This window comes from Phoxinus phoxinus (assembly GCF_949152265.1).
Source record: "Phoxinus phoxinus genome assembly, chromosome: 7".
Taxonomy (NCBI): domain Eukaryota; kingdom Metazoa; phylum Chordata; class Actinopteri; order Cypriniformes; family Leuciscidae; genus Phoxinus; species Phoxinus phoxinus.
In genome coordinates, this window is record NC_136882.1 from 30,367,169 (window position 1) to 30,393,025 (window position 25,857).

Genomic DNA, 25,857 nt, shown 5'->3' on the forward strand with positions numbered 1-25,857 from the left:
CTACATGGCCAATAAAGGACCGAGATCCAAATCTGGAAACTATAGATGTTGGGTTTATACAACAATAGGCTAAATTCAGAAAAAGAGCACGGTTTTGTGTTCAAAAATACAAGATACAGATTTGAAGAAAAAAACAAGAAAAAAAAAAAACAAGGTCTAGAGAAATGTTTTTTTTAAGTGTAACTTTTTTTAAACCTTGTGTGGTGCATTTTAAGGGCAGCACCATTATGTCATGCACAATATTCTGCAAAAGATGTGAGATGTAAACACAATGGTCAAAGACAGTTGTCTAGCGCATTTTTACATAGCAAAAATAATAAAGCAGCAGCGCAGTGGGATGCAAAAAAAAAGTTTTTTTTGTGCGAACAGCCCTTAATAATAAACTGTGTCCGTAGGTACTGTTTTAGTTCTTCTACATTTATATGACCTTTGTCATCTAATGCTCACTATAAGTTAATCTGTAAAAAATATGAATTTACAGTTTTTTTCAATCGCTAACAAGCGCTTAACCATACTTCAGATACTTTTTCTAAACTCTTAACACAGACTCACACCTACAAAACACAATTGGCCAAATGGATAATTTTCTTCTCAAAAACACATTTTGTTAAATATATACTAACTTTTCATTTCAAAATAGAACACATCTTTCTCTGCACTCACTAACTTTACCAAAACACTGGAAATCTGACTCAAAATGAAATTATTCTGTCAAAGAATAACACTTGTTTTCACTTCGCAATGTACATGCAGTCAATCAAAGTACACCAGGTTTCAAAATACTGGCTATTCTTGACATTACAAAAACTGCATAGACTTTTATGTTTCTTGGTTGGGAACTGTATGTCCACATGTAGTAATGTTCACATTCAAAAGCATTCCAGTAAAAGCAAATCCTTTACTGTTTACTACAGGAGGTACAGTAGAAACACGGTTTGATAGAACAGAAAAAGTTTTACAGTATTGCTTACAGTGAAAGAAATATCCATGAAATACACAAGAGCATTCTGAACCCCAAAAAACCCAACTTTTTTTTTGTACTAAAAAAGCACAAAATTACTGTATCTAATCTCTGCGATCTTCGGGGTTAGGCCACATGTTTTCATCAACATCACATCTGATATTATCCAAGGCGATGCAATCATGAACTGTGATGTCCCTGCACCAGCATCCATGGCTTCAAGGAGGGACATCTGGTCATGTGGCTGATGGTCATAAACCGTCCACCTCCATGCAGAAAAGAACTCCTCTATGGGGTTGAGGAAAGGTGAATACGGTGGAAGGAAGAGACTTACCAGTCTTGGGTGGACTTCAAACCATGTTGTTATTGCTTGTGAATGATGGAAAGCCACATTGTCCCAGGTACTTACAAAGGTCCTCATCTTTTCATGAGAACCAGGCGCTACTCTGGACCCAGGCGCTGGTGGAGATCATTGAGAAAGGCAAGGATGCGCTCGGTATTATAGGGTCCACTGGCTCACTGCATCTCTCACTGGGCCTGCTCTTCTCCCTTCTCCTCCTTTTACTGTATAACTGTCAATGTAATAGAAAAATATAACCCCTGCCACTCTAAGCCAGTCTAAGCCAGACTGGAATCAGCTGTGGTTGGCACAATTTACCCAACATAAATCAGCTCTGTGTCAATTATTCAATTGTTTGTTTATTATCAGCTGAGATATATTGTTTTTAAACTGATCATTGCAGATGCAGAGGTTTTTATACTGTATCTAATGTTTGGAATATTGTTTTTGCTATTGTGGGATGTTGTGTGTTAACATTCGTAAATACTACAAAAACAATCCATAGTTTTGTTGGGAGGTATAGCTTGTCTGTTAAGAAAATGTAAGCATTATGGAAATGTGCTCACTGACTGTATATTGTTTGAAAACGACATGAAATGTGTGAATGGTATGGCCACAAAAGACCGATGCTGTGCTAATTGTGTTTAGAGTTTTGAAAATGTGACAACTGGCTGGACAAACGCTTGTTAGCGACTGAAAAAAACTGTAATGACATTATTAAATGTCTTTAGCAAACCTTAAAATGTATCTATTTAGAATACCTATTTTTTATTCTGTACACAATGTTGTTATACCTACATTTACTTGAAAATTACAATAATTAACAATTATTGTAATAAGTTCTTAGAGTTTAATAAAAAAAAATATACAAAATACACAATGCTGAAAATAATGACAATTAATTAAAAAACTTACAGTGATTTACTATTTCAGCACATTTTGTAGCTGTTACACTGGATGGGATACAGCCCAGGTTATTGCTGAAATATTGCATGCGTTTTAGCGGATGTTTGTTGAATAAGTCTCCAGACTTTCAGAAGCATGAAATTTCTCAACTCTGTATGCATGTGTTTGCAGTGATATGTTGATATCCTTGTAGATAGACTAGTAGGCATGCAGGTGTTATTGTGCAAGCTTATCGTGGTGTAGAAGAAGAAAAAAACACAAAGACACACACCCACACAAAAAAATCCATCCAAATGATGTCCCCAGATATCTAAAACTGAGATTTCTTGTAGTACCAGCATGCTACTGCTGCTGCTGGTTTATAGATATGCTTGCCATGATTTTAGAGGGGATTGTATCACGTATTACATGCGAGGGAAAAAATACGGATTTTCTCTGAAAGGGAATAAGTATCAGGTTGCCTTCGATATGGTATTATATAACCACACACTTGAGTTTCTTAAAGTGGCAGTCATACCATGAAAAAAAAAGATATGTGATTCAATGTACAAGGTTCAATGTAAACATACTCGGAATTTCAAAACTGAAAACTTTTCCAGGCCACACAGGCCATCTATTGAAAGGAAACTGCAGAAACGTCTCTTTCCGAACTTCCACAACTTTCTGAAGTCAGATGAATGCATTAACACATGACTGCCTGCATTTGCACATCAATGATGCCTAATCGGTGGTCGTCAACTTGGACCAGCCAGTCGTGGTGAAATAATATGGAGGAAGTAGGATATATTATTCTGAAACACAGAATTACACAGAGAATTGAATGGTACAACCACACACAAAGGTTTTGGTGTGATTTTACTAGCATTATCAGTGGACCTCAAGAGACAACAAAATAATTGAATATATTACACATTAAATGTTTAAATACACAGCCTTATCTTACACTACTTTCCTGGTTTCTAGCTTTTTTTGCAATGAAAAACAAGCCTAAAATGCAAAGTATTTTGTCAAATTTTTCAGTTAAAATATCTAAAAATTTTTAAATAAAAATGTACTTGAGAAATTTACTTGAGAAGCAACACTGCATAAGATATTAAGACTTGTTTTAAAATACTGTATATCATAAATATAAATATATTTAGGCCTGGTTTCACAGACAGGGTTTAGATTAAGCCAGTATTAGGCCTTAGTTAAATTTGGACATTTTAGTAGCTTTTATAAACGTGCCTTACAAAAAAAAAAAAACATTACTGGTGTGAATCTTGAGACAAATCAATGGCACTGACATTTTTATATATGCCAGTGCAAGTTGCTTTCAGTTAAAACAGCTCAAACATGAATTTTAGTCTGGGACTAAGCTTAAACCTTGTCTGTGAAACCAGGCATTAGTGTTACTGAACTGGCAGATGTTTTTCTTGTTTTTAACTTATTTACTTGTACTTAAACCAAGTAGAAAAACTAAAAACAGTGCAAAACACTCAGACACATTCTCTTTAAAAAAGTCTTCAACTAAATGTATCTCGTTTCAAGGAATTTTAAACCATTTAAAAAAAAACAAAAAAAAAAACATACAAACTCATTAAGAAGTCATAGTTTGCAGTGTAAACTAAAGTATACTTCTAAAGGTTGCTAAACCCATATCATGAGCCCCGGAACGGTTTAGCCAAGAGAATGGGACCAACCATGGCGGTCATGCTCTACCATGCTAAATCATCTTAAGAGTATCATTTCCATGGCTTAGAATAGTTCAAAGGCATGTGTGAATCTACAGACCTTGTCAGAGATCAGAGATAGAGGCCCCCAATGCGCCTCAGGTGACTCCATCGAGCAGCCGCCAGAAGGCGTCAATTAAAAAAAAAAAAACGTTCATCCATCAAAGAGCCTAATCTCAAGTTCAGCCAACACTTCCATTGTACCAGGACTTCCATACCACTGCTTCAGCATAAAAGAAAGCATTAAGGTGTGCTATGGGACTTCCATGCCATTGAGAACACATAAAGAGGGATTTCGAGGTGTGCTGCCTTACAATGCAAAGCTAATTGTTCAGCAGCTCTTATGATGAATGCTATGCATACCACAATGCCTTTGCTTTGGAAGCTAAAATGACGGAAGGGAATAGAATACCATTAAAAAAATAGATATGTACAAAACGAGAACGACAGAAAAACAAAAAAGATCCTTGCTTATCCGGCTTTACGATTTACTGCTTGTTTACAAATTGCAGCGTTTTATAACAAGGCCGTTTGTAATTCCAGTCCTACTTTAACACTATGAAAAGAAACAAAATATCTTGTTGCTTTAATAGCAAAGCATAAAATGACAAATCAAAATGCAGCCTGAGTTTTTTCGGAAGCAATAAATGGAAATGGCCATAGGCGATGTCTATATGAGCCATGGCAGCCTTAATGTCCAAGCAGGTTTCATATATTAAATAGAGCCCCCCGGTCATCAATTCCTTTTGTTTCCCATGAGGCATTACTCTGCAATCTTTGTCATGTTCCTCAGCGAGTCAAAAAGCACGCTGCTCCCACCCCATGGCCAAGACGATCGTCAACAGATTACATTCACTACGAACACACTCTGTCGTCTAAGTAAATATGTTCTTGGAGTAGAAAACACCTTTGTTCCATGGGTATGGAAAAGATTTTGTAAGCGATATCAAGGTATGTCTGCACATTCTGTTTTCGTTGTGTGCTAGGACATTGGAGGATAGGAATCTTGACCATATGAAAGACGTTTATCTCTTGCTATCTTCAGCATGCTCTATCACTGTCTGAAATGTGTGGAAAACCCAATGAATAAGATAAATGGAACAAAAAAATTTAGATCTGAGCCTGTCTAATACACAGGGACAGTAGGAAAACAACTAGGCTGGGCACTACATTCCCAAACACTTGGACTTTGTCAGAAAATTGAGTATAATGGTGGTGAACATGCCTGGCCACATCTTGCAACAAAAGATTAATCATTGCTGTGATTATTGGCAATTAAAGCTATGCTTTATAAAGGTATGCACACTCCCTAAAATGATGTGCAAGCTACCTTATGTGCCGCACCTTCAGGCATGGGTTAGCCAACAAAAAGACTGCCAATGTTTAGCCATACAACTAAATATATTTTCCTGTAATATGACAGTAGCAGCTATTTTCAAAAATAGCTTTTCCAGTTCTTGGGACTGTCTTTCTGTATGTACCGTTGGTAAAATACAATTCAGCCTATTGAGTTCATTCATTTAAAAACTGATTGTTTTTATGCCACATAAATATTATAATCTTTTTCATCTTCATTCATTCTTTTTTTTTAAGCAGGTTAAAAACTCATTGAGATTAAAATCTCTTTTACAAGAGTGACCTGGCCAAGGAAGCAGCTACAATAACATAAACATACAGATACACATAAAAACACAATCAAGGATCACAACATCAATTTACCAAAGGAGAAAACACATAATCTGTTAAAAGAAACTTAAACTCGTTTAGTGATGGAAGCATTGTCAGCTTTAAGAATGTTTTGTTAATTATGCCAAGCAGAATCTGAAAAGTTTTAAAAGAAACTGCAGCCTTAAATAATTCAATGTAGTTAGTTACTTTGGAACAATTTAAGATTGCTGATTACGAATGAGAAGGAATTAGTAAGTCATAAAAAGTCATTACTAGTGGGTTACCATGATCTTTACTTTAGAATTAATTATACATTACTCGCATTAAAGGCCCCAATATACTTCAAGCGAAATCGAAGAACTAGCAGATGTGATGTCATTTCCAACAAAGTTTCATTTTTGGAGTTCGAAATAGCTTGCCAACCTTCCGGAAAAGTTCGCTAGGGTTGGTAAACACCTTTGTAGTACCATTTGTCCGTGGCGATTAGGTAATAGGTAGGTGTGCATGGAGGCTTCGCCTTCTTTCACGTCGAAATCTCTTTTAGTTAATTTATCCTGTTCAGTCCGTCAAGGTCAGATGTTCGCAAGTGAAAACATAAACAAAGGAGAGCTGCTTTACAGTAGAAAATAAAGTTGTACTTCTGATTAAATGAGACACTGACACTGTTTCTCATGTGTAACACGGAAAAGCTGCTTGCTTTTAAGATTATTGTATAAAGTGCTAAATAAATAAACGTGACGTGACTTTCCTAAGGTGCTGAATTGCACTGAATTGAACTTGTGCAAACAACTCCACGTTGCTATGATCAGATGCATTTATTATGGTTTATTAAAAAATGCTTGCTGTTTTCTCAATTTTGTTGTCTGTTTATTGTGTAATTGAGAGGAAAGCACGCAACACATATTCACTTATTCATCTAAACGCCGCTCTCAGCAGTGTAGGTGGCGTCAGATGTTTGCTAACAGTTTACCGCTGCTCATGTATTTCAAACTTAATTTTACCCCTAAGTGAAGAACAAAAAATAACTTTGCCATGAGTATAGTGGGGCCTTAATTATGAACCTGTATGTAGTAGTTCTTAGTAGTCCTCCGGGATATATGAAAAAAATTGTAGTTACGTAGATGGATGTGAGAGAGCGGCGCGAGACCGGTGGCGTGATTAATGATGAACGACACCTGCGCGACGCACCAGTCTCGTATCTCTCTCAAGTCCCTCGACCTCATCCTGCTCGCCACAATAAGCTACTAGTCAACTGAGTGCTTTTACTTACTAATAATCGTTAATCAAAGTTTCTTGTTAGTTAACATTAAAAACTAGAATGTTAATATTGCAATACTCCTTTGTTCCTGTAGTTATTAATTAATGGTGGAATAGTATTCTAAAGTGTTACTGCTACTTTGTGTTAGTAGCTTGTAGTGTAGCAAAGTACTTTTTAAAATAGTACCTTGAATGAGGTTTAAAGGTGAAGCATGTAAGTTAGCATCACCAATTGGAATTGTAAAATGTTTTCAAACTGGTTTCCTGAAAACTCCCCCCCATTGGTCAGAAAAACAAAAAGCCTCGCCCCAAACTCATACTACGTTGCTAAGCTGGGCTGGTTGGATAACCAAACAAACAAAGCAATGTTTAGATATCTCCACTGAGAAATGCTTCTTACACTTCTACCAACAAATGGCACACTTAAACTGTCTCTACAAAGACGTGATAGAAGAACATATTTTAACATTGATACTTTCAACAACTTTAGATTAACTTTTAGTTCGGCAAGCTAGAATTTCAAAAGTAGCTTCCCAACACTACTGACAAATACTGCAAGAGATACCAAGAGATAACTGAAATATTGCTGTAATATCCCAGGAGTGAGAATACATGTACTGCAAGAGACATCAATGCTCACCTTGAATAGAGACGATGGGGTGCTCTAGGCGGGTACACTCTGGCCTTGTGTGGGGTGCTGGGGTGGGGGAGGGCTCTGTGGGGAGAGGGGGCCTCTGGGATAGTATAGCAGGAAATGGAAGAGTGATGAAACAGAGGATAAGGCCGGGCACAGCCAGGGAAGCCACGTACCGTGGCAACACTGTCATGTTGACGGAGGCCGACCTCTCCTCTAGCTGCCAAGGCGGGCCTCTGGAACGCACCTGTTCAGAGAGGAGACAAAGAATCCTTGTAAATATACCACTTCTTTTGGTTTCATTTCTTGCACCTTCTTTAAAGTTTTCATTTTATGCAGTTCACACACGTTTACTATAAAGTGAGTCGAATAGTTTGGCAAAATTTCACTTCATTATGATTGCGTCAATAAAGTTTTGTTGACTTTGAGAAAAAGACAATGAGAGAGAGAGGGGGAAAGAAAATGTATTTGAATCTCTATGAACAGAAAGTGGTAAAGGAGTCATTATCACGATAAACATGTAGTATATGTAGTCCCATAAACTAATTTTTTTAAAAAAATAGAAATTAACATAATTTAACTGTTGTATAAATTAAATATCACATTTGCAATTGTGCATGGGAAAATGGCACTCTTGCTCGTGTGATATTGTAGTATAACAACATAATATGATACAAATATAAGACGAAAACTCATTTGAGGACATATACTTATAGCCTAACTGCACACATATTCACGCAGTGAAAGCACGAGTCAAATGCAATGTCAGCTCGCAGTGCCTCAGCCTCGCACATCATTAAAACAATAATTACAATATCATCATAAACAATACATAATCGCACACCCCTACGCACATAAAGAATGAACTTACAATTGATCTGACATTAGCCATTTTCTTCTTCTCTCTTGTTTCGCGTGCAGGAGACAGACCTAATATACTGCCGCGAATTGTCATGTAAACAAGCAAATCCACAAAGAAAGAATAATAAATGTACGCTAATTAAATCGTTTTAATTTGGAAAGCATTTAGATATGTCTAAGTCAATTTGGTATCTAAGATTTAAGACTTTTCATAAGTAAATATTAGACGTTAAGACTTTGTATGGCCTTAAATTTAAAAAATCTAAAACCTAAAAATCTAAAACCTTTTTAAGGATGCGTGTGAACCCTAAAAATAGACCAGGGTTAGATGTTTGTTTGTTTTTTACATCCAAAACTCAAAATTGTCCCCAGCACAAGAGGTCATAATAGAAATTGAACTTCAAAAATTCTTATCCAGAATTCTACATGGTTCATCATCACAAGCAGTAACTAATAAGCCAGAAGTTCAGAACTTGTGCTGTTCCTGGCTGTGTACAACGGCACCTGGAAAAACAACTACATTGGACCCCACAACAAACTCTTACAAAGTTATCTAGCACTTGAAAAGTAGCAAGGTAGACCTTTCAGCCTCACAACAATTACGGTAAAAATCACAACAATTACGGTAACAAAATATGGAGGATCAAAAAACAGCTAAATTGACCTGTGATGGCTGGTAGAGTGGAACTGGGGTAGGAAGCAGAAGTGGTGGGTGTAGTTGTTAAAAGTTTCTGGCAGTAAGTGGTAGCCCAGCTTGATCAGCATAAAACCCCTTAAGTACCGAGGCACTTCCGTCTCCTTCATATATACGGAGGAGTTTTAATATCACGGCTGATCTTATTAGAGGTGAGGCATGACATCTCCATCTCTATTCAGAGCAGCCCCAGTGCAGTCATATTACAACACCGAGCAGTTATCTCAATCGCTGCGCTCTCCGCAAGCAGCTGCCCGTCAATCTCCTTCCACACGTTATATGCTTTCTGCTCAAATCATAATGTGTCACACTTCAGCGAGCAAACCTATTGGCCTAGGAAACAAAGCTTTAATTGAACTCCCACATTGTCCTTAGCTGGAATCTAGTATCCTTAAGGAACCCATTAGCAAAAAAATAAGCCCAATTTTCCTGATATGGTCGCAAATTCAGAAGAGATGAAAAGTGAATTCAAACTATACCCATTTATTTCACAACTATCATTTATTTCACTTTCACAACTAACAATCTCACTTTCAGCTCCTCCTATTAGTGGTCGACACCGCGGATCGGTGTTTAACATGTTTTACATAAAAAATTGGGATTTAAATGTATATTTTATATTTAAATATTTGCCATATGTTGATACTTAGTAAAAAAGTTTTACTTAATCTTCACAGCAACTATTGAATGGCTGAAAGGTGCTTTGTAGTTACAGCATTTACCAGCAGGGGCTAACTAGACTAACCAGCAAAACATTGACCCTACTAAAACTTGCTGGCTAAACTAGTTAAAAAGCCTTTCAGAGACATCAGCACACCAGAATTGTTTTATTCTGTGGACAAATGCTGTTAAAAGTTGTGCACCTCCGACATTAATGCTGTTTCAGTGAAGACATGATATATGGAGTTTATAGCCACAAAGAAGCCAGCAGCATATCACCATCTTTCATGCAGGGCCAAAGTTAATCTTGTGCCATGTAATATTATTTGAGTGTTTTAAAAACAAGAGCGAATCCATGCAATTTACCAAGATGCACCCGGGGCTAATTTACAGTTTCACCGTTTGATGATGAGGCAATCAATAACAAATTATTAGCTTGGTTATGTTGCAAATTACAATGATGCCTTCTCAATTATACCTCTCGCAACAGCGGGTAACTAATTAGGCAAATGAACATGGCTTCCTAGTTGCTTTACAGTCAACCGTCTGTATGAGACAGGGCTATTCACAACACTAACCATATCTAGATTTAAAACGATCACAACAGAGAGTGATCACAATTTTTGTTGACTTGTCAAGCTGAATTAAGAAATGAAAATGTTAGCAGAGCATAAGTGCAAGTGCAAAGGCAATGATCAAGAATGCGAATGCTACAGAAAAGCACACATCCTCTTTGCATACTGTATGCACTTCAAGTGCAAGACTGCTTATTAGAGGTTATGTAATAATTGATGGCTGGGTGGGTGTATTGGCTCATGTGTAAAAAGTGTTGTTGCCTATTTAGTAAGCAGGAGAAATGAAAACCAGTCCAGAAACTTTGATGGGGAAAATTAATACTTGACCTTATGCTAATATTTAAAATGTGTATACACAGAAAAGAGGGAAATATCATAAACAATCATCCTTAGTGAATTTCACATATTTTGAAATAAAATAATTTGATTTGCTATGTAGATTATTGGCCGACCAATGTGGGCGTTAAAATAATTACATTTAATAAGACAGATAACATTTATTAATTAGGATGAAATTAACTTAATTAACTAACATGAATTTTAAAAAATTTACCATTTTTAGAATTAACCTTTTGTACACTTACTATTTCCTCAATTCCCAAAAAATCCCACTTGTTACGTTCCCTAACCATCTAGGGGTCGGAAGGGGAGGTAACAAAAGGAAAGAAAACGTAAAATTAACGAAAAAAGAGAAAAGGCGAGAACACACTTCAATCCTCTGTCCCAGAGTGAAGACAACACCAGATGATATGTAATAAAGAAAGGATTTTATTTACAAAACCAATACCAAAGTAAAGACAAAACATAGGTAACTAGGGAGCAATGGCTCAGGGGAGAGCAAGGCCCAAAATAACAAACAAAACAGCCCACTACCTAAATTTAGGAGGAGTCCTAACTAACCTAAGAAAGATTAAACAAAAAGAAATAAACAACATAAACTTCCCTCAACTCCCTCGCTATACCAAAAACAGGGACATAAACAGTATTAAAGAAAAAGGCACTCACCCCCTACAGCTTCCCTCACAACAGTAAGTACTAAACAAGTTAACAAAACAAAATACCTTCTGCTTAATTTTTAGTTGTAGTGAGAACAAGATCTCTGAAAATAATGATCCTCAATAAGTTCTTAATGTTTCAAAAAAATAATTTTATTTTATATGTACAGTAGATTAGTGGTGAACCACTGTGGGTTTTTCATTGCTGACATAGATTTCCATAGGGCAGATAAATCACCAATCATTTTATTTGATGAGACATACAGTAGATAATTTTTTTTAATTATCAAATATATTTGATTAATATTACAAAAAAAAATTACGTATTCTTAAAGAATTAATATTGATATTTTTACTTATTTTAACTTACATAAAATAATATAACTAATATAACTTATTATTCACAATATTTATATATTAAAAAAAGTGTTTCAAATGGAATTCACTTTGTCATTGACATACATATTGGTCTGGCCAATCACTACATCTTTTTTGGAAATTTATGGAACCTGGAAATATGGCTAACTGAAAAATGTTTATGTTGTTTAAACGTGCTTGGGGTTTGACGTGACATCAATGATGCCTATTTGCGTTATTCAGTGAGGTAATAAAGAAGAAGGATGGATAATATTATTTCTAAATAACAGATTGAAGAGAAAGCAATAAAATACTCACTACTATTCCATTATCATAAATTAGAAAAAGTGCATTCTGATTTAAACAGAATCCAAAATTTTCCAGAATGCCATGTACACCATTTTGGTTTGGGATCTGAAATTTTTTGTTGGGCATGTGCGCTCTAATGAGCAGGTTTCTGCTGATGTTGAAGTGCTGCTGTGATGGAAAAGAGGTCAGTCTGAACCAGCTGCATTAAGCCCAAGAGACGAGCTTGGGTAAAAAAAGAAAATCAACAGATAAAAAGCAAATTTACACAAGCAAGCACATGTAAAGTTCAAAAGCAGTTGTTAACAACTTGCATCCCAACAGTGATTCAACAGCTGTTAGCTAATTAGTCCCAATGCCAAATAGCGAAGGCGTTAAGGATCTACACAGAAGTGCCCATGCACAAGCACCACCCACACTAACAAATTAAGGCTCAAAACAGCTGGTGCCACTTCTAAACTGGCCTTGGAGAGTGGGGCGAGCTGGCAGTGCTTACGAATGCGGTGCGCTTACCAAAGTGGTAGAAGAAAGATCAAGCCAAAGAAAGCACTCAAGACTCTTTCCCTCCGGCATAGTTGCAAAATGGCCCATTGCACTTTATGTCTGTCTAGCTATTTTAGAGTGTGAGAAAATAAAATTCCCATCTGGGACACTTCGCTGGTTTCACAGGAGTAGTGGACAGTCTGAGTGGACGGTCAATTATCCATGGGCCGTGTGCACTTGGCTTAAGGAACTTCCCTTGATTAGACTAATGAATGCACATGCAGTGCTTCTGTCAATAGCGCCCAGATCAGCCAGGATAACATGCGCCCAGAAGGCTACCCAAGCCCTAGCATATTTCCATGGAAACAAACCCAACTAATAAAGAAGTCTGTAATGCCGGCGGAAAATTGTGAACGACTGCACAGGTCTGTTCACCCCCTTACAGTCAAGGCCTTTATGAGACAAGGAAGCAGATATAGTCAAAGAGCAAACACAATCTCTCTTAATGAGCTCCACTTCTTCATTTAACACCTCATCAAATGACAGCGATGTCAGACGGGGGCATCAAGATCTGTCAGCGAGAGGGAATTGCAATGAGCCTGGTGCTTAGATGGGAGCAGATTTTAAGATGTCAACAGCAGTTTCTCATGTTCCTCCTGGGCTGTCTATCTGACAGTAAGATGAACAACAGAACATAATCAGCTTCAAGCACACTGGGTAGTAACACTGAGCTGATTGCGCCATCAAATCCTATAAAAAAACACATCATTAACACCATATTGTCAAACACGGTTGCATGAGTATAAGGAGTTACAGGTGAGATGACTTAGACAAGTGAAACTAAAAATAATAAATAAGCAGAACAACTGTTTTCAACATTGATAATAAATCGGCCAAAATCGGCATTTCAGAATGATTTCTGAGGGGTCATGTGACATTGAAGACTGTAATTTCAATTTTAAATAAATTAAAATAAACAGTTATTTTAAATTGTAATATTTCACAATATTACTGATTTTATTGAATTCACTGGCAACAATTTTGACTTCGATACCCTGGGGTAAAATTGGCATGTAGATATTTGTAATGTTATATCATAATTTGGCAGCAGATATTAGGCTGCTGTAACTTTAAGACCTGACACACACATATCCATTACACTGTTACACGTGTGTTTTCTTTCTCAACTGTTTTACTTAAAACATAACTGACTGTGTTTACGTAAATGCTCGCTAAGACCGGCACTATTTTGTGTGTATTTGACTATTTAAGCGCAATGAGCAACTCAATTTAATACATTGAATTATATATGATGAATCTTGCTGGTATTGTTGTGTTTTCTAAGAATCATTCCCACCATTAACTTGCTTGTGCACTGACAAATAATTGGATGACATCAGTCTATGAGAGAAAGAATGGAAAATCACTGTGATGCAACAAGTCTCCAAGCAAGGCATTGACTAGTGAAATCCAGCATTCCCTTCCTGGTCCCAAATAACAAAAATGTAGGTTTGTGAATTACTTTCTTTCCACTTTCCCTCGTGTCAGCACAAAGCTTCTATTGCATCATCTCTTGGCCTGTGAGCAGGTTATAAGCTTGGTTAGTTGGGTCATATACTTCCAAAAATGTATCCAATAAGTAAATATCGATCCTTCCAAAAGTAAAACTTAAAAGGAGAGTCTTCGACATTACACAGGCTGTTGGGCTGCCAGCTGTGTCTCTGGCTAGATGTCATATGGCTTTGGCAGCAATAAACCAGCAGTGTTCCCCATAATCTAATTACATTCTAAACTTAACTCGAGTATCTTAACTTGGACATTAGTACAGCTACAGTACTTAAACTTATTAAATATTAATTGCAGAAATGTGTTATTTTTGACACCCCTAAACAGTGCAATAACACAATTAATTTGAATATGAACTCATTATGATTGCATTACATCATCCACATTAGTCGAATTCTACATTGATCCGTCAGGTTGAGACATTGCTTAGCAATCTTAAACAACTCTACAACTATGCCTTAAGGCACTCACACACACAACAGGATAATCTGACCGATTTTGGGCCCAATTCTCCCCTTCCTCCAATCCTAGGTAAAGTCATGATTATCTTGATGGTTCAACAGATTATTTTATCAGATTTACCTGTGGTGTAATCATGTGTGTTAAGAGTGATTGAATCTGCTTGGAAGAAAGTCGGGGACACACCGATCTCAAATGTTGAATATTTATAATCAGAAATCCTGTTTTGTGGGGGGAACCCTAAAGACAAAGCACACACACACTGTAGATTGTCACATGGAATGAAACAATACCAAATCAGAAAACAATGGCGCGTTCGTATTAACGAAGTGGGAAGTCGTGTTTATAATGGCAGCTGCATTCAAGTCACTTTCGTCTGAGTCAGATGGCGGTGTACTTTCTCTTAAATAATTACACAAAAATACAGCAAGGTTCTTAAACTCTACTCTAGAAAATGAAGAACAAGGAATGTGCATCAGGTGTGTTTTGCTTTTTTATGTTTTTAATTAATTTATGAAGCCACTGTATACTTTATCGTTACATATTATATTGTTACATTATAATGCTATATTGTGTAGGCAATTAGCTTATTTATTGCTGTAAATAGAAAAGCCTGACAATATTTCTGCTAAATACCTTTAAGTATTGTGGTATTCAGCCATGTTGTTCACTGTGCCCCAACTCGTAAAGACTGGGGCTTAAAGAAAATCCTCAGCTTCCCACTTGTATTTAAAAAATTGTTGTGGCATTCGTGTACGTTCAACTCGTAAATACGATCTTTGCGACCTGACTTGAACGAACCAAAAGCTGAAGCATAACACAACGTCATCAAAACATGATTTTTTTTTCCCTAAAAATTTTTTAAATAAGAAATTCAAAAATGGTTTAGTGTGGGCCAGCCTTTAGTGCGGCCTACGACTGCCAGGTACTTCAAGTCAATGTATTTACAACAGATGGGGAGAGGTGTAAGCCAGGTATCCGAGGGAGTATGTTTACTCCAGGCAAAGTTGATTACCACTTGTGCTATTGTCCAGGTTTAGCATCTTGCGTGCACTCATAAGTCCTCATAAATACTAAATGTAAGAGAAATCAGTCATTTAGGTGGCGCATTATGCCGAGGTTACCTTGTCATTAGCTCAGACACCGCAGGAATGCTGATGAGAGCCAGTAGAGCACAAAGCATTTAGGTACCCACCAGCTCAGATCCTGCGAGGTCTCATTTGCAGCGGAGGGTTAAGAAACACCTGTTTCTCAATTAGAATAAATATACAAAAGGAGATTCACAAAGGAAATGGCACACCGTCAGCTCATTGTCTCCAAATTAAATTGGTTTCTGGGAAATCAAATACAATTGTAAGTGCTTCACACTTGTCATTTTCTCCTTACATCATTTTTGAGGTCCAATTGAAGAGAAATGAAAAACAAATTAAAACACATTCAGACTCTAACTGCTTAATATGTTTGTGAAAGTGTTAAATAATATTTATTTAACCAGCAGCCATATCAACCTGTAGCCCGAGACTGGTTGCCCACTGAAGCTAAGCAGGGCTGAGCCTGGCCAGTACCTGGATGCGAGACCTCCTGAGAAAACCAGGTTGCTGCTGGAAGAGTTGTTAGTGAGGCCAGCAGGGGGCGCTCACCCTGTGGTCTGTGTGGGTCCTAACGCCCCAGTATAATGATGGGGACACTCTACTGTCAAAGAGCACCGTCCTTCGGATGAGACGTTAAACCGAGGTCCTGACTCTCTGTGGTCACAAAAAATCCTAGGATGTCTTTCGAAACGAGTAGGGGTGTATCCCCGGCATCCTGGCCAAATTTGCCCATTGGCCTCTGTCCATCATGGCCTCCTAATCATCCCCATATACTGATTGGCTTCATCACGGTCTCCTCTCTACCAGTAAGCTGGTGTGTGGTGGACGTTCTGGCGCAATATGGCTGCTGTCACATCATCCAGGTGAATGCTGCACATTGGTGGCGGTTGAGGAGATTCCCCCCTCTAAGTAAAGCGATTTGAGTGGCAAGAAAAGCGCTATATAAATGTAATGAATTATTATTATTATTATTCATTATTATTATATTGTCAATAAAACATGAACTAAATTAACATGAACTAAAAATGAACAATTCTTCTATGGCATTTAATAATATTTATTCATGTTAATTTCAACTTCATGTTAAAATCAAAACTTGTATCTGTTAACATAAGTTACTGCACAACATGAACAAACAATGAAGAATTTTATTTGTATCAACTAATATTAACAAAGATTGATAAATTCTGTAAAACACATATTGCTCATTGTTAGTTTATGTTAACTAACGCATTAGCCCATTTTAACAATTGAGATATTATAAAAGTGATGCCAAATCTTTGGGATTCAATTGAGTCAAATCCCATTTAGTGCCATTTCTAAGAGAGAGAGAGAAAAAACGAATCATCAGCTCAGCTACAAATATTACAGCTCCGCTCACCCCGTGCCCCAGATCTAGTCTCAGGTCGGTCAGGGTTACATTAAGCATGTCTAATTCTTCAAAGCCTGAGTCACACCAAATCTCTTTAATGCCTGCTCCAGTATGCCCTACCAGGGCCATTAGAAGGACAAAGGGGGCCCTAAAGGCAGGGGAATGGGGGTCTACACGGTTAAATGGAGGAATGACTGAATTCAGAGCGAAATGGAAAAGAGCTTCATAAAGGACCCTTTTGGTATGAGGGTGAGGGGTGGGTCACGGCAATCACAGAGCAAAGTCGCTCGTCTCACGCATGAGTGTGCCCGGTAAATCGCCGGGAGGCTGTCCTCCTCGCTAGCCTCACGGACGGCACAAAAAGGATAATCAGACTCAGTCGATAGGCCAATACTTCAGGCGTGTCCAGGAATGTATCTGATAACGTATCAAAGCTCCATTCATTGAAAAGGACACATCAGAAAGAGTGTTCATGCCTTCGGGGCAGGTTGGCATCTGTAACGATGCAATTTCACACTTATCTGGGATTCTTGTACAAAGAGCCGAGCTACTGTCGAGAGCGTAGGTAGGTGTTTTGAGAGCATATCAGCTTTTTTTGACCGAAATCTCTGAGCTTCTACGTGTGTAGGAGTAGTACTTCAACAACAACGCACAAAAGCTTGTTGGCCGCGTGTCAATGTGTGCACGACAAAATTAGGTTGCAACAATGGCAGAACACAGAGTTCGCAACTTTACGTGAGAGCTCGATCCCAGTTCTGGATGTGTTTTTTAACAAGGGTCTCGACCATCCAGCAGAGTGGCTCTTTTTCGTTGTCATGGCTCCAGATATGAAGTCACATACACACACGAATACACACAATACACATCATTTGTCATAGCTGTGAGACAGTTCCATTTGGTGAGGGCCAATTGGGCTACTAGTGTCTGGCAGAGTGAGAGCGTAATCTGCACAAGCTGAGGAAAGCAGCGAAGCGACGCTGGTCGTGATCAGCTCAGCCATTTCGCCCCTGAAGTGCCACTTCAAAAGAGCCTGAAAAGAGCGAAACCTCAACAGTCCTCAGTGCACCACAAACTCCATTAAAAGCGCAGCTTGATTGCAAGAGCCAGCCTTTAATCTTTTGAGTTATCGTATCAGTTTGTGACAAACTATATTAAAGAAAGAGAGACAATGGACTGTGATTCGGCATGTTTTGTTAGTTGCGGAAGGGTCATGGAGAGATGTTGATTAAGAAAAGAAGTACATTAACATTAAGTTTGGCAATTACGGGTACCGATCGCTTCCCAAGGGTCTAATCAAGCCTGTTCAGAGGAGGTCTTCTGCAGTTGATGTGCAATAGGTTACGAGTGTGATTTAGCACAGTCTGTGGTGACAATCTCTTTAGTTTTCAGACAGAAATGCAGGCCACTAGATCACAAAACCCATCTAACGCACAGCATTCACCTCGATTTACAAAAGTAGCCACTCTACAGCGGGAAGTTCGCCCACATAATCACACTGAGCTCCAGACTAAAAGAAATCTTTACTCTCAGAGGGGTGGGAAATTAGGACCATTTTTCACCAAATGAGCCTCCAAAAACTCTTATACGGCAGGTTTCTGGTTGACATGCTACTCTAAAGTTCAGGCGCTACACGAAAAGTTTCCAGCAACAAGTAATTTGTCCATTAACATTGAAAAACATAAAAGCTGTGACAAATTCACAGCTATTCGCAACATATGATTTAATATACAATATCATAATATTTTTGATATAGCTGGAGCATGATTTTGGACCAATGAGATGTCACTGTGGGCTAAGCTACTCACCAAACAGAGCTTTCATAATAACTGAATCTGCAAAAATCCTTTACATACCCCAAAATGTTATCAATGTTGGCCTCTTTCGCTCTGGCTACCCATGCTGGAGAACCGTGTGGGTGGTCAAACCCAATCTGAGAAGGCGGCAAAAGTGCCAACCTCCAATCTGAACTTGTGTCAGCTTGTATTATGTCCTCACAGTCTAGCCAGGTCCAGCCGTATCCAGTAACGCACCTTTCTCCAATTGCCCGCCAGCCTGTAATACTGTATGTGTCTATCACAGATAGCCTGGGGTTACACATCATCTCAACTCTCAGTGCTCACTGACACGATCAGATTGCATGCGGAGCTCACGTCACCTCTTTGTAGTTCAAGGTATGTTATGTTAGATGATGATTCATTGGTTCAACATTCAATAGGCTGAAAGAGGTCTGGAACTGAACCAATGATTTCAAAGCTTGAGTAATGTGATAGGTGAGATTTCAAGGCATCTTCTCTCCAGCAATCCTCTCACATATGGAGTATACATTTACAACACTGCAAAAAATCATTTTCTTAATTAGTATTTGTGTCTTGTTTTCCACTAACAACATCTAAAAATACAACAACAAATTAACTTGAGAAGCACATCCAAAAAAACTTAAATCTCCCAATGATGTAAAAAAAAAAAAAAAAAAAAATTCAAGATACAGTATATTCACTTAAACAAGTCTTAATATTTTATATAGCGTTTTAGTTAATTGAAATGGAAAACACAACACTTTTGACAAATGACCTTTGACTGTGATGTCATCTTGATGTTTTGCTGGCACTAAGCTATTAGACAAGATGGGGAATGGGATCAGTAAACAGCCAGCTCATGTGCCAACCACCAGGCCACAGCTCCGACAGCTAGTATTTCTAAAACTGTAATAAAAGAAATTAAATAATGAGGAAAAAGGACAGAATCAGTGATGCAAGGAAACATAGTCCCTTCTTATACGCACACTGAGACACTAACTCGCTGGGTGGGATGAGGGGGCGGCCTTTCAGTTCCACCACAAAAATTAGCCGTAAAATTGTGACTGTATTCCCCTGAGTGTACTGGAAGTCGTTCAAAAAATCATTTACATAATGCATTAAACGCCTGCAGGAATCTAAAAAGATATTGCTGAAATTTACACCTATTTTTAAAGGAACAGCTGACTCAAATATTCATTTAAAATTCATTTAAAAGTAATTTACTCACCCTAATGACTTTCCTTTAAAAGGTGAATTTTTTTAAGCATATCCTGGGCAATATAATAAAAGCGGTTGACAAAAAGCACCATAAAAGTCTATACTTAATTATTATAATCTAAAGTTATTTGAAGTCACACAATACATTTGCAGGAGGAATAGCCTGAAATTTGTAATAAGACACTATTTTGATGGATCTTGTGCATTATTTTTTACGCTTAAAAGCTCCTTTCCCCATTTATCGTAATTTCACTGAAAATAACAACCTACTACATTTTTCTAAATCTCTCCTTTTGTGTTTATAGAAGAGAGTTATACAGGTTAGGAATTATATGTGAGCAAATGATGACAGAATTTTACATTTTTGGGTGAACGATCTATTTAAGAGCATGAAGTGAGCCACAGTACTAGATACTGAAAAGGTGTTGTAAATTACAAAATGATAATAGTGCAGTAGGTCTGTGACCTCCACAGATAGAGTTCAAGGGGCAGAGAAACAGCTGCAGCTTTTCCAGGGACAATGAAATGATGGACAGGGATGTGCGTCAGCATTAAAGACAGGGTTGGGACTTCTGATGTGCTTGCACAAAAGTGCCATCCTCTGCTTCACACCGGCGTATCTATTAATAAAGTGCAACTCCTTAGCAAAGTGACTCGGGTCAAGAGGTCAGAAACTGATGGCTGCGGCACAGAGAGTGAGATGAGGCCATCTCACAGCTTAAAGGACAAAACAGAGCTAAAAGATAAAGAGACTAAAGCTTTTAGTGGTCTGTTATAAACCCTGATTAAAGAAGAATGTTTATTCTATGCTACAGCTCTGTTGAAAGGGCCATAAATTTCACACAATCTCTCTGACCCCTTCATGCCTTTGGTTGTTGTAACTTGTTTAGAGTTCATTTAAAGTAGCAAGACCCATTACCACATGAGCCTGTTACCGTAAAGTGGCATTCTGGAGAAACTGGGTCCACTCCTAGCATCAGTGTTGACAATTTACTCGATTTAACTCAATAACACCACATGCAACTTGTTAGAAACTAAACAAACCCTGACAGCGACCCTGGGAAATTTAGCTGATAATTAAATTGATTACAAGTGACTTCAAAAGAGATTTAGCCAACTGGGACTTGATATAATATCCATTAAAGAGTACAGTCATACACCATGACACAACAGACCTCACAAGTATATATACAACAACATAGCCTACTGTACACAACACCAATGCTCCAAGTCTTCTTGTGGCATAAATGAGAACTAAGTTACAAATATACACACTACTACATATTGGAACACCATTAAACATAACCGTGCGCATGTGTACAGAAATTAAAATAACAATTGACGTAGTACAAATGACGTAGTCTGTTATTAGTATTGTTAATATTATTAGAACATGAATCAGTTCCTTATATACATATTTATATATATATACCCATCATATTGTTTCATGATTATTTATGTACTGTAAATCAGTAGGCATGTAATTTATTACCGTTTAAAAATATCAACCACAAGATAAAACTGAAATGTGTGGCTGTTTATAAAGATAGAGACCTCTTATTGGATCAAATAAAGGTCGTAATATTCGACTTCACGTTATTTTATGGAGAGCTTATGGCCTAAGCTTTGCTTTAAAAACAAAAAGAACAACAGCTAGCAGTCCCTGGTGTTAAATTTACATCACAATTAAATAAATATTTTAGAAGGGACTGGTGCAACTGTACCTTTGTGTCTTCAAAATTGTTAACTAGCTTAACCGACAAGATGTGCTTAACTAGTTTCACCAGAAAAATGCTGGTTGCATTAAAGCTCAGCTTGTGAACAGCATGACTCGCATTAAAACCAGCTTAAATCACCCTCGATCTTCATTTAAATACAAGCAAACTCATTCTTTCTAAATGTGTAATTCAAAAAACAATCATGTCCTCCTTGTCAGACGCAATTGCATCCTTGTTTCTGTCAATGTTCTGCTTGGTGTAACATGCACACGTGTCTCGTAACTTATCTGATTGTTTATAGCTAATTATCTGGGGGTGCTGAAGGTGAGAAGCAATAACGGATTGGGCGGTCACCCTGAAGGTTCAGGTTCTGTGTGTTATTAATAAGACACCACCGCATTCCTGATCCCATCAGCTGGAGGTGGACCGGGGCATTCGCGTCCGCGGGGGAATTAGAACCCCTTCTGTCAGCCTGGGGTCACCAGAAAACGAAGGGGCAGACTGGATTCAATCAGGAACCCTGTCTAAATCACTCCAACACAAACACACACGCATATATAACACCTTTCGCTATCAATAAATCGGTGAGAGTCAACAAACAAAACAATGAAACGTGGACCAAAGCCACCTCAATGCTCTTGTAATCAATCCTCCCAGGAATTTGGAAGGTGCACCATTGAAGTTTTTGGGATAAATGGCTTGAGGCACCAATAAATAAATCCTCAAAAGTCCCTCCATGCAGGTCATCTCCAGAGAGAGTAACCTATGGGCTAATAGATGTGACAAAGGATGAACCAATGCTTCAGTCTGGATCGTATGGATGTGTCTCTTCAATCTTGGAGTGAGTTATCACAGGTAGAGACTGACAATCACAATAATACAGGTACTTGTATAGCCTATGCACATTTTATGCCAGTACTTGAGTCCGTGTGTGTGTAAATGGGAGAATCTCCTCCGGCTCAAGTGGCTGGATGACCATTTATTGCCTGAAGGTTTCCTGAGAGTTGTCAATTTGGACCTTAAGATGAGTATGAACATATGCTCACATTCAACTATTGACTTAAATTTAATCCTAGAAATATGTTGATGAGTAAATTGATTTTATCAATGGTCATTTGAGACAAAACTGCCACTTACAGTCTCAAACAAGTCTCCACTGACCATCTGCAATCAGATTTAGTCAAGTAAAGGAAATTATTTGTTTTGTGAAATTAAGTTAAATACAACTTTATTTTAAGCTTTATTAAGACCAACAGATTACGTTTTTGTGGGAAACAATTTTCTAAAAACATTTGTGAATATGCCACATTTACTGCTGTTCTGCTTGAAATGGTATTTTACATAAGTATAGTATAGTATTTTGGAATATTCATTTAAAGCTGCACCTAGCTGACAAAGTTTAAATCTTTTGTTTTGGAACAATGGTTACAGAACATGTTACGTGACCTTAGTGTTGTCCAAGCATCAGGACACAATAGTGTTTTTACACTACAAATACAATGGCGCCATGCATAAGTAAACCCCCAAGAGACCATGCATTATTTTTTTTTATGATTTAGCAAATGTTATGTTCTTGAACTTTTTTAATGAGTTTTTTTGTCTCTAAACAGAGACTTTATTTTCTTGACATAAATATTGTTTTCTCTAGATCCCATCTTAAAAATGTACGGGACATCTACAAAATAATGTTTGGAAGATTCCACTTAAATAGTTCACCAGAGAAATTGTGAGTGGAATATAGATTACAAGATTTTTTAAATGTTAATTTCATGAGAAAGCTTAAGTTGTGATCATGAGAGAAAACAAAACAGAAAAAAAGATAATAATGCATGCCCTCTCAGGGCTTTTGTATATACCTGATAACTGAATCCGGTTTACACTTATGTAGTGCTGGCCACTTGGAAAGGATCCCCTGATATGGATGTTAATATCAGGTGTAAATGAGCCCTTTTAATCTGTGAAAGGCACATATTAAAAGTTACTAAAAGAGAACATCTGCTATTTTTGAACAGACTAATGCAGTGAAACAAAATATTGAAACTGTGAATGACTTAAAATTGGTTTTAGATTTGTTCAAATGTTTTATAGTGTACGAAAATGGGGTGGAAGTGAGAAGAACCAGTTAATTCAATTATAAATGGTCACTTACCATAGAGAGCAAGAGGAGGTAATGGATCACTGGTGCAGATGAAAAATTGAGAGGAAGTAAATGGTGCACGTTTACCCTGATTTCTATAATAACACATACACGCTTCGCAGTTCTGTGATAAATCGCAATGAAAGCCTGGGTGGATCTTCACTGCTGCTGGACAGGATGTTTTTTTTTTTTTTTTAGGTTTTTAAAAACTAAAAACCATGACTCTCTAGGAGAGGTTCAAATATATAGATTGGATACATTACACACAAAAAAGCAGCAAGAAATTGAGTTCAAGATCTCACTGCGGGAAAAGAATGATCGAAACATGGCTCAGTAATTAGCTGACGGGAGGCTAATGGGCAAAGCTACAAATAGTCACACAAGACTCGTTCCCGTCTCTATCACAGCTGCTTTGCTGTTGATACTTCTAATACCATTACTACTGAGACATCACAGCTGGAAAAAAAACCTCCATATAAAGTCAAATGCTAACAGAAGACAAATTCAAATATTTTTCATAGCAATTAATCAAAAATGTAAGCTAACATTCAGTCTCACTGACAGCAGCATTTTATGTTCACTTCACATGACATCGAACCTACAAACTTATCGTTGATGGTGCCATGATCTACAAATTGAGCAATTTGATCTATAACAGGTGACGTTGCGATAAAGCGCGGTTGTGTGTCTTTGCTAGGATCTTTGTCAGGCCACATTGATTAAGGATGAGCGTGCAGCTGTGGGTGGGCAGAGGCTCCAAACGCCAGCCTCTCAAGTCTGCTTATTTCATTTAGACTAAGAGCTTTCATTAGTCATCACCATCGACTTTAATAAAATCTCCCCTTAGATGGTAGAAGAGAAGGCAGTGCCACCAAAGTGAGCTTTTCATTTGTTGGTGAATGGTAAAAGTGAAAATCTGCTGTGTAAATCACTTAAATGAAGATAAAGTGACCTTAATAAAAGGGTTTTTGTACAGTCTGCCACAAAAGGAAGGCCAACAACATTTCACCACATGTCATAAATCAGTGTTTTTCAATGGGTGGTTCCTGACACAAAGATGGGCCAGCAAGGAACAAAGAAAAAAAATGCTAAATTCAAATAAAATGTACCTAACCCTATACATGTGCATAGGTACTGAAGCAAAATAAATGTATATATTTTATGTAATTAACAATTGAAAAATAAAAAAATTACTTTTATTCAGCAAGGATGCAATAAACTGATCAAATGTGACAGTAAAAAGATTTATAATGTTACAAAAGATATATATTTAAAAAAAGAAGAAGCGTTTAACGGTTTCCACAAAAAGGAGTACAACTGCTTTCAACATTAATAATAAAAAGAAATGTTTCTTGAGCAGCAAATCAGCATTTTAGAATGATTTCTGAAGGATCATGTGACACTGAAGAATGAAGTAATGGCTGCTTTGCCATCACAGGAATATATGATACATAAATGCAGTATCAAATAGAAAACAATTATTTTAAATTGTAATAATATTTCACAATATTACTGTTTTACTCAACTAAGATTGAGTTAACAAGGAGACTTTTTAAATTACATAATTTTAAATTACGACCACAAATATATTTTAACAAAAAATGTAAATGTCTGTTTAAGGACATTTTAAGCAATACATTTTGTACAATATATTTACAAATGTATTTACAAAGTAGAATAAACTATCTTGGTTAAGCCACTGCTGGATGTCCAATGTAAAATCGGAAGCAAATACACCACCATAAAGGACCACTAGATCACTTTGGAAGGGTAAGATATTCATCATTTTGTATCAACTGTGAGCATGAGAAATGCTGGAGGGGATTATAATGTTCCTGCTGAGTGGAAACCATTCAATCAGCTTTTCCCAAAAGCCTGCGAACCACTTACTCATTCTAAACATCCAAGCAAGATTATGTGCAGACTCCTGGAAATATGATGAAAGACAAACATTGTCCAAATAATTAATCAAGATCTGAAAATGTGCTGGCCAGCCCTGCTGAAAAGATTATGTTTGTTTATGCGGTATCTTGTGGTTGATCAAAAAATGTCTTGCTAGTTAAAGGGATAGTTCACTTTAAAATAAAAATT

At 37.3% G+C, this 25,857-nt stretch overlaps 1 protein-coding gene across 4 annotated transcripts in view; it reads right to left on the reverse strand.

Annotated features, from left to right (window-relative positions):
• sema5ba (sema domain, seven thrombospondin repeats (type 1 and type 1-like), transmembrane domain (TM) and short cytoplasmic domain, (semaphorin) 5Ba) overlaps positions 1 to 25,857 on the reverse strand; it is a 141,392-nt gene that overhangs the window by 70,199 nt on the left and 45,336 nt on the right. For all 4 annotated transcript variants that reach the window (XM_079618762.1, XM_079618761.1, XM_079618760.1 and 1 more), the window contains exon 3: positions 7,485 to 7,725. In XM_079618762.1, coding sequence (XP_079474888.1) covers positions 7,485 to 7,671 — 187 coding nt within the window. In that variant the 5' untranslated portion in view covers positions 7,672 to 7,725. The remainder of the gene's footprint in view (positions 1 to 7,484; positions 7,726 to 25,857) is intronic.